The sequence below is a fragment of the Salminus brasiliensis genome, chromosome 18 (assembly GCF_030463535.1).
Source record: "Salminus brasiliensis chromosome 18, fSalBra1.hap2, whole genome shotgun sequence".
NCBI classification, from domain to species: domain Eukaryota; kingdom Metazoa; phylum Chordata; class Actinopteri; order Characiformes; family Bryconidae; genus Salminus; species Salminus brasiliensis.
In genome coordinates, this window is record NC_132895.1 from 32,466,661 (window position 1) to 32,478,781 (window position 12,121).

The window sequence follows — 12,121 nt, forward strand, 5'->3', positions numbered from 1 at the left end:
GCCGAAACGATGATGAGCTTGTTTTTGAAGCCGTAAGCTTTAGCGTCCTCGCAGCTGACGTGCTCACAGGCCTACGGCAGAAAAACAAAAGGGCCGTCATTGAGAAGGGTGGGAAGTCATAGGACGGCGGCAGCGTGTGTGAGGGTGGGAGGGGCTACCTCTTAACATGAGTACAGTAATACTTGCTAACCTGGTCGAGGCGCAGGCAGCAGAAGGGGGCTTTCTGCAGGAGTAGGTGGCAAAGCGTGGGCGAGCTGCCGATGTAGGGCGAGTTGGGAGGATAACCCTTGATACACCTGCAGAGATCGAAAACACACCGCATTACTGAAGAGCTGCCTCTTCAAGGGGGGGGGGGGGCGCTGTTCGAGAAAAGGTCTCAGCTGACGTACTCAGAGGCCGAGGGCACGTCCTCATCGGAGTGAGCGGCCTCATCCTCCGACTGGTCGCTGAGCAGGTCGCACGGCAGTAAGGAGGCGGAGTCTGCGATCTCCAAAACCGGGGCGATGCTAGGGCGCCGACTTCCTAGCCCGTTCTGCGTGGGCGGGGCCAGCGTGGCTGTGTCTCCGGTAGGACTGGTGTTCTGGAAATCCATCGCAACTGTTCCTAGAAAGAACACACTAGCAGGTGACCACAAAAAAAAAACTCTCCAGGAACTTCGAGGAACCTTCTAGGAACAAAGGGAATTTTCCTGAAGGTTCCTCAAAGCACCTCCAGCTTCAAACTGAAGAGCTGGAACGCCCTCTCTCTCTCTCTCTCTCTCACCCATGCTGGCGAGGATGCTGTGGACGGGTAATCCCGAGGGGCTGTTCAGGATGTCGCAGTGGCCGCTCTTGCCCTGATTAGCCTCCTGTCGGACAGTGAAGGCGGAGTTCTCCTCCTTGGTGATGTTGATGTAGTAACAGGTGTCTCCAGCAGCCATGATGTGCCGGGGTCCGGGGTTCAGCAGAATGCTCTTATTGTCCTCCCTCTTTATCCCTATCAGACACACCCCATACCTACAAACAAACACAGATTTTTGACAAAAGTATTGGGACACCTGCTCATTCACTGTTTCTTCTGAAATCAAGGATTTTGTTGCTTTTGTGTTTGGTTGGAGGAACTGTCTCTACTGTCCAGAGGATAAGGCTTTCTACTAGATTTTTGACGGAGGAGCATTGCTGTGAGGATTTGATTGAATTCAGCGACAAGAGCTTTAATGAGGTCAGGATGTTGAATGCTGCCGGGGGGCTTTACACCCCTCTACGGCCCAGCATGGTGCCAATAGGTTCATCAATGTTTATCTGCTACACAGGGACTCTATTCTATTGGACCACTCCAGTATCTGCTCAAGACCATGTGGTCTGAAGGTTCTTGGTGCATCTCAGAAATTGCAACTTTACAGGAGGAGCAAAAAACCTTTGTGACTTTCAATGGAAGTCAATGTAAAAAGATTCGATTCCAGGTCATTTTGAAGCATTTCTATTGGTCCGTTCATCATGAAATTCGTAAACCATGTAAAGCACCACTGCTAGATTCCCAACATGTCAAAAAGTCAAAAACGAATGTATTGGCCTGCTTCATTTAAGGTGGACGGAGACCTTTAAGGTGGACTGAAAACCCAGCATACTCACTTCTTGTGTGCGTGGAACGCAGCGTAGGTAAAGCTCTTGTTCTCGTACTCCCTGAAGAACATGCTGTCGCTCAGGCAGATGTGGTACACTTCGTTGCCAGAACAGCGGCCGTACATCCTCTGCCACTGCTCTGGAGACTGCTGACCCTCTCTGTGGTCATTAACAGGTTGGTTTGACTGGGTTACCAGTCTCATTACACAGTATAGTGATTTCAAGCATTTGAAGGAAGGACATATAGTAAGCAAGGTAACCAGTAAGCAAGATCAAGGAATAGGATTAGATCAATCAATCAATCAATAATCAATAAACACAAATTGATCAGTGTCAGCGTGAAAAGAGAGAGAAAGAGAAAGAGAGAGAGAGACAGAGACTAAAAGAAGAGAGGCTGAAGACGTGTGGGTGTGTAATGAAGAAGGACATCCACAGGCTACTCACTGCCCACGGGACGTGTGGACCAGCAGAGTGACCAGAGTGGACGTGGCTGGACACAGGCAGTTTAGAGCCAACAAGGCGTACTTAAACTCCTCCTCACACACCACGTGGTCTGCAGCGGGAAACGAACCCACCACTTAGAGCCAAAATGAGCCACGATAACAAGAGTGAGAAAGAGTGGTGAGGACTGAGAGTCCTGCAGAAAATCACCTGCAAATTTCACGTGGAACTTGTTTTCGGGTTTGAGGATCTGGACGTAGAGAGGGCAGTTGGGGGCGAAATCCTTCACGGCCCACGCTCGCAAAATCGTCTGATGATCCTGCGAAGGACAATCGACACTATCAATCAGTACACAACGCACACAGCACGGCAACTGACCACTGATGAATAATCAATACTCAGATCAGATCAGAGTGGGTTTGAGGTGATCGGAATGTAACAACATGGGACTTCTGATCAATTAAGGTGATCAGTAAGTGGACAGTCAAAGTGATCAATAAACAGTCAGTCAAGATGGTCAATATTTGTTACTGGTAACCAGATCATTTACTGATCATCTTGTCTGATCACTTATCTAAGTAATTGATCAAAGTAATCGACAGGTGGTCAACCTGAGTGATCAATAAGTGGTCAGTCAAGGCGATCAGTAAATGGTCAGTCAAAGTGATCAATAGTCGCTACTGATAACCATGTATCAGTAAAAAGATGACATATTACATAACCGTTCACTGACCATCTTGTCTGATCACTTATCTAAGTAATCGATCAAAGTAATCTACTGGTGGTCAACCTGAGTGATCAATAAGTGGTCAGTCAAGGCGATCAGTAAATGGTCAGTCAAAGTGATCAATAGTCGCTACTGATAACCATGTATCAGTAAAAAGATGACATATTACATAACCGTTCACTGACCATCTTGTCTGATCACCTACTGGTCATCGTGATTAGTCAAGACCAATGATCCTTAAGTTGCCAGTCAAGGTAATCAATAGGTGGTCAGTCAGAGTGATCGATACGTGGTCAGTCAAGATGATCAGCAGGCAATCAGTCAAGATGATTAATAATCAATAATCCTAATCTTCAAGATGTTTACTGATGATTTACTGATTAATTTGGCTGGTCACTGGTGATCAGCAAGTGGTCAGTCAAGGTGATCAATGAGTTAGGATGAAGGGTCAATCATTAGCTAAGACTAAGTGATTGGTGCGCAGTGTGACTTCTGATCAATTAAGACGATCAATAAGTGGTCAGTGGCAGTGATTACTTACAGCAGCCATTCGGTCAGCCTCATTTCTGCTGCTCAGGATGAAACAGGCCTCCGCATCGTCCATCCTACACCGCAAAAAACACACCACAGACAGTAAAGCAGGGGGCGCTGTCAGACGGGACGGCTCGGGTATCGGAGCACAAACTAAAATAAAGGTTCGGGACGGTCCGGGGTCTCCAAAGCTTCTGGCCCAGACCACTAGGTCCAGACGTCTGGGTTGAAGCGACTCCCGAGGCCTAGTGGAGGGATCCCAGTCAGCAAGGCGGCGGTCCGAGGAAGGACAGACCACAAATCAGCGACAGGGTGTCAGGCACCCGAAGATTATCGATGCCCAAAGGCAACGATGGCTATCCAGCTGACCAGCAGACTGAGGGGTTGCCTCTATGACCTGAGGATCGCCGTTTCGAATACATGCTGGTTCGCCATCAGCAGCCAGAGCCTGAGAGTGCACAACTGGCCCGTATCAGGCACGTTGACGGACCCTGGCGTTACGGAGAGTGGACGTTACACTTCCCTGTCCATTTTAAGTTCACGAGAGTTGCGCTTTCAGATGTAACCATGCAGGAGCCAATAGGAGAACCGCTGTCAGCTCACGTCCAGATCTGCATCCTCCAGCTATGAGGATCTGCGAGGAAGCTGAAGCTTGTGCATCCTCACTGGACCTTCCAACAGGAACAGCAATGATGCCGAGCACACCTCACAGTCCACCAAGCCCTGGTTTCAGAAGAAGTCCTGGAGGATGCTGGAGTGGTCGTCACAGTCGCCCGACTTGAACCTCACAGAAAACCTTTGGTTGGTGGGATTTGAAGAAGGCGGCTGCAGAAAAATAAAATAAACGCAAAGCCGCCGTCCGTGAGGAACGGGCCGAGATTCCTCAGGAGCGCTGCCAGAAGCTGGTGTCTGGCTGTGCATGGATGTCTGCAGCCGGTCAGGGCAGCAGAAGACGCTCGTCGGGAAGGGGTTGAGTAATTCTGGACTGCGGTCAGTTATGCAATGGGAAGAAGCAGAGGCAATTATGCGCTGACGCATACCCTACATACCTAGGCGCTACACCGCCAGTCCATGTGAGCTGAGAAAAAGCAAAAAAGAAAATGAGCCATCAGAACGCCATCAGCCCCCCAGACTGGCCCAGTGACTCAGCGCCAAACTTTGACTTTGATTGAAAAGGCAAACACACCCCCACACAACACACACATCCACACACACACACACACACACACATGCACCACACAGAACATTCTATTATATAGAGAGCCCTCGGATGCTAAAAATGCCTCTCTGTTATTAGCCTTTCATGCTTCTGAGAGCTCAACACCATGGCAACAGATGAAAGGGAGAGAGACTGCAGGAATGAGGAGACGGAGGAAAGGAAGAAAGGGGAAAAGGAAGGGTGGAGAACCAGCGTGTTTCTCAGGATCCAGGATGTGATTGGCTGGTGTCACTGTAATTGATTGTGTGTGATGCTGTGATTGGCTGGTGTCACTGTAATTGATTGTGTGTGATGCTGTGATTGGCTGCTATCACTGTAATTGATTGTGTGTGATGCTGTGATTGGCCGGTGTCACTGTAATTGATGGTGTGTGATGCTGTGATTGGCTGGTGTCACTGTAATTGATTGTGTGTGATGCTGTGATTGGCTGGTGTCACTGTAATTGATTGTGTGTGATGCTGTGATTGGCTGCTATCACTGTAATTGATTGTGTGTGATGATGTGATTGGCTGGTGTCACTGTAATTGATGGTGTGTGATGCTGTGATTGGCTGGTGTCACTGTAATTGATTGTGTGTGATGTTGTGATAGGCTGGTGTCACTGTAATTGATTGTGTGTGATGTTGTGATAGGCTGGTGTCACTGTAATTGATTGTGTGTGATGCTGTGATTGGCTGGTGTCACTGTAATTGATTGTGTGTGATGCTGTGATTGGCTGGTGTCACTGTTATTGATTGTGTGTGATGCTGTGATTGGCTGCTATCACTGTAATTGATTGTGTGTGATGATGTGATTGGCTGCTATCACTGTAATTGATTGTGTGTGATGATGTGATTGGCCGGTGTCACTGTAATTAATTGTATGTGATGCTGTGATTGGCTGGTGTCACTGTTATTGATGGTGTGTGATGCTGTGATTGGCTGGTGTCACTGTAATTGATTGTGTGTGATGTTGTGATTGGCTGGTGTCACTGTAATTGATTGTGTGTGATGCTGTGATTGGCTGGTGTCACTGTAATTGATTGTGTGTGATGCTGTGATTGGCTGGTGTCACTGTTATTGATGGTGTGTGATGCTGTGATTGGCTGGTGTCACTGTAATTGATTGTGTGTGATGTTGTGATTGGCTGATGTCACTGTAATTGATTGTGTGTGATGCTGTGATTGGCTGGTGTCACTGTAATTGATTGTGTGTGATGCTGTGATTGGCTGGTGTCACTGTAATTGATTGTGTGTGATGTTGTGATTGGCTGGTGTCACTGTAATTGATTGTGTGTGATGCTGTGATTGGCTGGTGTCACTGTAATTGATTGTGTGTGATGCTGTGATTGGCTGGTGTCACTGTAATTGATTGTGTGTGATGCTGTGATTGGCCGGTGTCACTGTAATTGATTGTGTGTGATGCTGTGATTGGCTGGTGTCACTGTTATTGATGGTGTGTGATGCTGTGATTGGCTGGTGTCACTGTTATTGATGGTGTGTGATGCTGTGATTGGCTGGTGTCACTGTAATTGATTGTGTGTGATGCTGTGATTGGCTGCTATCACTGTAATTGATTGTGTGTGATGATGTGATTGGCTGCTATCACTGTAATTGATTGTGTGTGATGATGTGATTGGCCGGTGTCACTGTAATTAATTGTATGTGATGCTGTGATTGGCTGGTGTCACTGTTATTGATGGTGTGTGATGCTGTGATTGGCTGGTGTCACTGTTATTGATGGTGTGTGATGCTGTGATTGGCTGGTGTCACTGTAATTGATTGTGTGTGATGCTGTGATTGGCCGGTGTCACTGTAATTGATTGTGTGTGATGCTGTGATTGGCTGGTGTCACTGTTATTGATGGTGTGTGATGCTGTGATTGGCCGGTGTCACTGTAATTGATGGTGTGTGATGCTGTGATTGGCTGGTGTCACTGTAATTGATTGTGTGTGATGCTGTGATTGGCTGCTATCACTGTAATTGATTGTGTGTGATGCTGTGATTGGCTGGTGTCACTGTTATTGATGGTGTGTGATGCTGTGATTGGCTGGTGTCACTGTTATTGATGGTGTGTGATGCTGTGATTGGCCGGTGTCACTGTAATTGATTGTGTGTGATGCTGTGATTGGTTGGTGTCACTGTTATTGATGGTGTGTGATGCTGTGATTGGCTGATGTCACTGTAATTGATTGTGATTAGCTGCTTTGACTGTAATTCCTTTTCTCTGTTGCTCTGATCGGCTGGTGTAATTGTATGCGATGCTGTGATTGGTCGAGCTAGCTGTACCTGCATGTATGTGATGCTGTGATTGGTCGAGCTAGCTGTACCTGCATGTATGTGATGCTGTGATGGAAACCGCCACTCACTTTGCTCTGAGAAGGTCCTGGTTTTTGAGAACGGAGCCTTGCAGGTAGATGACCCGCTGTGACCAAAGTGGAATCTGCAGAACTCTCCTCACCTGGCTGTCCGCTTCACATGGACACAAGATCACCACGTAATAGTCCTACAGACACACACACACACACACATGTTACTGTAATCATTATGATCATTTGCACCCACTTTTCTGCCCCTATTTAGCGTTAAGAAGCAAAAGACTACAAGATACACTATATGGGCAAAAGTATTGGGACACCTACACTTTACACCTACATGAGCTTTTAGAATGACGTCCCATTCTAAACCCATGGGCTATATTAATATAGAGCCGGTCCCCCTTTGCTCTAAGCTCTACCAGCAGCAGCAGGTCTGGAGCTCTGCTGCAGTTACTGAGTCAGTTGGAGGCTTTTCTGCACTCTGCTCTGAGCTCAGCACTCGGCCCTGACCCCGCTCTGTAACTTTACGTGGTGGAAGGAAGATCTAGGAGGGAGGACATTTCACCAGCTGACTTGCTGTTGTTGCTGTTGGTGCAGCGGTGTCTCCTATTACATACAGAACCACGCTGTCACCAGTCAATTATCAATTATTAGTCAACTATATTAAGAGGGGTGTCCCAATACTTTTGTTCTGCTGTATTTCATTACTGAATTTTATGAAGTGTCACAGCCCTGCTAACCACCCACTGCAGCAACCAAAAATAACTGACAGACACACACACACACACACACACACACACACCCTGTCAGACCTGTGTGTGTGGGTGGGCGTAGAACTCGTTGAGGAAGTCCATGAGCAGGTCGATTTTAAGAGAGCTGACGCAGAGCACGGCGTGCTTCTCCGTCTGAGCGCGGTGCCGGCTGTAGTTCCCCCCAGACTTCTGCCTCTCCATCCACAGATAGATCAGCTCCTCAAACTACAGCAGAGAGAGAGAGAGAGAGAGACAGAGAGAGAGAGAGAGAGAGAGAGAGACAGAGAGAGAGGAGGGAGAGAGACAGAGAGAGAGAGAGAGAGAGAGGGAGAGAGAGACAGAGAGAGAGAGAGAGAGAGAGAGAGAGAGAGAGACAGAGAGAGAGAGGAGGGAGATAGACAGAGAGAGAGAGAGAGAGAGAGAGAGAGAGAGAGAGAGAGAGAGAGAGAGGATCATAGAAAGAGAGAGAGAGAGAGAGAGAGAGAGAGAGAGAGGCAGAGAGAGAGAGACAGAGAGAGAGAAGAGGGAGAGAGACAGAGAGAGAGAGGAGGGAGAGAGACACAGAGAGAGAGGAGGGAGAGAGACACAGAGAGAGACAGAGAGAGAGAGAGACAGAGAGAGAGAGAGAGAGATGATCATAGAAAGAGAGAGAGAGAGAGAGATGGAGAGAGAAATACAGATGGTCAGAGAGAGAAAAGAAAGAGATTGAGCGAGAGAACGAAAATAGAGAGGGCGAGATAGCAGAGGTAGAGAGAGAGAGAGAGAGAGAGAGAGAGAGAGAGAGAGAATGAAGTGAGAGCTTTTACACAGTCCTCCTCGAATCCCAAGAATACGTGTCTGGGGTCTGAGGTTCACATCCCTGGAGCTACGAGGCTAAAGTAGCTAACAACATGTAGCGAACTCTCCCCTGCTGGACTCTGGACTCTGTGGGAGGGGTCAGTTGTACACTGTGTCACTTGAACAGCCAGTGAAGTGGTCAGAACTTCCCTCCCAATTTTACCCAACTACTCGTCAGCACCCTGCCCCTATCACATGTGTAAAGCTCACAACACTGTGAGGCTGAGGACTGACACATGCCTCCTCCGCAACCAGCCATCGTCTCGTTTCCATGCAGCGTCACCAGGCAACCAACCAACGCGCTTGGAGGATAGCGCCGGGTACCCGGCTCTGACGCCCAAGCCGGCCAACATCACACTGAGAGAGGGGAGAGAGAGCGCCATGTGCCCACCCGGAGAGAGCAAGGCCGGTTGTGCTCCCTCAGGCTCCGGCTGCTGATGGCAAAGCACAGCACCCCCGTCTGAGTGCCACCTCAAAGCCACCCGAACTGTGACCAGTGATGGTTCAAAAGTATTGGGACACCTACTCGTTCACTGTTTCTTCCGAAATGAAAGGTGTTCCTAACTGACTTCAGGTCAGGTGTAACCGGGTCCTCCTACCTGCAGGGGCAGCACCACCAGGGCCACACATATCATCACCACCACCAGCAGCTGCGAGGGCCAGATCTGGGGGGTGACGTCCCCGAAGCCCACGGTGGAGAAGGTGACGATGCAGAAGTAGAGGGAGTTGAAGAGAGAGAGGCTGTTCCTCCCCGCTCGCTCCAGATGCTGGATACCACACGTACTGTACGAGAAAAAGAGAGAGAGACGAGACATAGCAAACAACATAGCAACACCCTAGCAACCATCTAAAATATGCAATATCCTAGCAACTAGTACCTAGCAACCTATTTCAATACCATGGCCAAAACATAGCAATACCACAACAACCAACTGGTATAACACAGTAGATACATCAACATCAACAACATAGCAAAACCCTAGAAACCATCTAACACACCATATCAACTACCTAGCAACCGCTAAATACACCATAGAAACAGCAGAAACAGTCTGTCAATCATATGAAAAACCAAAACCAAGCAACCACCAAATACACCATAGCAACAAGAGAGAGAGAGAGAGAGAGAGAGAGAGAGAGAGAGGGCGAGGGAGACTCACCCAGTGAAGACGAGGCAGAGCAGAGTGCAGATGAGAATCAGAACCTGGTTAAACATGGCGGAGTGTGTTCTCTGGATTGCTCTGTGCAGGTCATTCTGAAACACACACATACACACACACACACACACACACACACACACACACACATACACACACACACACACATATGTAAATACAAACACAACAAAGCCAAAAAAGTCTCCTAATTCACCAAGCTACCTTAACAGTAATACACACTGATACACTAATACACACTGACACATAGACACACACTGATATACACTAATAAACACTAATACACACTGATAAACACTGATACACACTGATAAACACTGATACACACTTAAAAACACTAATACACACTGACACATAGACACACACTGATATACACTAATAAACACTAATACACACTGATAAACACTGATACACACTGATAAACACTGATACACACTGACACATAGACACACACTGATATACACTGATACACACTAATACACACTGATAAACACTGATACACACTAATACACACTGATACACACTGATACACACTAATAAACACTAATACATACTGATACACTAATACACACTGACACATAGACACACACTGATATACACTAATAAACACTAATACACACTGATACACACTAATACACACTGATAAACACTGATACACACTGATAAACACTGATACACACTGACACATAGACACACACTGATATACACTGATACACACTAATACACACTGATAAACACTGATACACACTAATACACACTGATACACACTGATACACACTAATAAACACTAATACATACTGATACACTAATACACACTGACACATAGACACACACTGATATACACTAATAAACACTAATACACACTGATACACACTAATACACACTGATAAACACTGATACACACTTAAAAACACTAATACACACTGACACATAGACACACACTGATATACACTGATACACACTAATACACACTGATAAACACTGATACACACTAATACACACTGATACACACTGATACACACTAATACACACTAATAAACACTAATACATACTGATACACTAATACACACTGACACATAGACACACACTGATATACACTAATAAACACTAATACACACTGATACACACTAATACACACTGATATACACTGATACACACTAATACACACTGATACACACTAATACACACTAATAAACACTAATACATACTGATAAACTAATACACACTGATACACACTGATACACACTAATACACACTAATAAACACTAATACATACTGATAAACTAATACACACTGACACATAGACACACACTGATATACACTAATAAACACTAATACACACTGATAAACACTGATACACACTAATACACACTGACACATAGACACACTGATATACACTAATAAACACTAATATACACTAATAAACACTAATACACACTGATAAACACTGATACACACTAATACACACTGACACATAGACACACACTGATATACACTGATACACACTAATACACACTGATAAACACTGATACACACTGATAAACACTGATACACACTGATACACACTGATACATACTGATACACTAATACACACTGACACATAGACACACACTGATATACACTAATAAACACTAATACACACTGATAAACACTGATACACACTAATACACACTGATAAACACTGATACACACTAATACACACTGATACACACTAATACACACTAATACATACTGATACACTAATACACACTGACACATAGACACACACTGATATACACTGATACACACTAATACACACTGATAAACACTGATACACACTAATACACACTGATACACACTAATACACACTAATACATACTGATACACTAATACACACTGACACATAGACACACACTGATATACACTAATAAACACTAATACACACTGATAAACACTGATCCACACTAATACACACTAATACACACTGATAAACACTGATAAACACTGATACACACTGATACACACTGATCCACACTGATACACACTAATACACACTGATACACTAATACACACTGACACATAGACACTGATAGACACTGATATACACTAATAAACACTAATACACACTGATAAACACTGATAAACACTGATACACACTGATACACACTGACACACACTAATACACAATGGTACACACTAATAAACACTAATACACACTAATACACACTGATAAACACTGATACACACTGATACACACTGATACACACTAATAAACACTGATACACACTGATACACACTAATACACACCGATACACACTGATACACACTAATACACACTGATACACACTAATAAACACTGATACACACTGATACACACTAATACACACCGATACACACTGATACACACTAATACACACTAATACACACTGATAAACACTGATACACACTAATACACACACTGACACACACTAACACACACTAATACACAATGGTACACACTAATACACAACGGTACACACAAATAAACACTGATACACACTAATACAGTAATACACACTGACACAC

At 45.4% G+C, this 12,121-nt stretch overlaps 1 protein-coding gene across 7 annotated transcripts in view; it reads right to left on the reverse strand.

Moving 5' to 3' along the window:
* Positions 1-12,121, reverse strand: part of kcnt1a (potassium sodium-activated channel subfamily T member 1a) — a 33,091-nt gene that overhangs the window by 6,795 nt on the left and 14,175 nt on the right. For 4 of the 7 annotated variants that reach the window (XM_072661276.1, XM_072661277.1, XM_072661275.1 and 1 more), the window contains 12 exons: positions 9,563-9,657; positions 9,002-9,185; positions 7,626-7,790; positions 6,865-7,001; positions 3,311-3,374; positions 2,253-2,361; positions 2,046-2,178; positions 1,611-1,760; positions 763-995; positions 390-603; positions 191-296; positions 1-71 (listed from right to left, as the gene is read on the reverse strand). The exon at positions 1-71 is cut by the window's left edge and continues 102 nt beyond it. In XM_072661276.1, the coding sequence (XP_072517377.1) occupies positions 1-71; positions 191-296; positions 390-603; positions 763-995; positions 1,611-1,760; positions 2,046-2,178; positions 2,253-2,361; positions 3,311-3,374; positions 6,865-7,001; positions 7,626-7,790; positions 9,002-9,185; positions 9,563-9,657 (1,661 nt within the window). The remainder of the gene's footprint in view (positions 72-190; positions 297-389; positions 604-762; positions 996-1,610; positions 1,761-2,045; positions 2,179-2,252; positions 2,362-3,310; positions 3,375-6,864; positions 7,002-7,625; positions 7,791-9,001; positions 9,186-9,562; positions 9,658-12,121) is intronic. The other 3 variants (XM_072661280.1, XM_072661279.1, XM_072661278.1) reach the window with 3 other exon arrangements.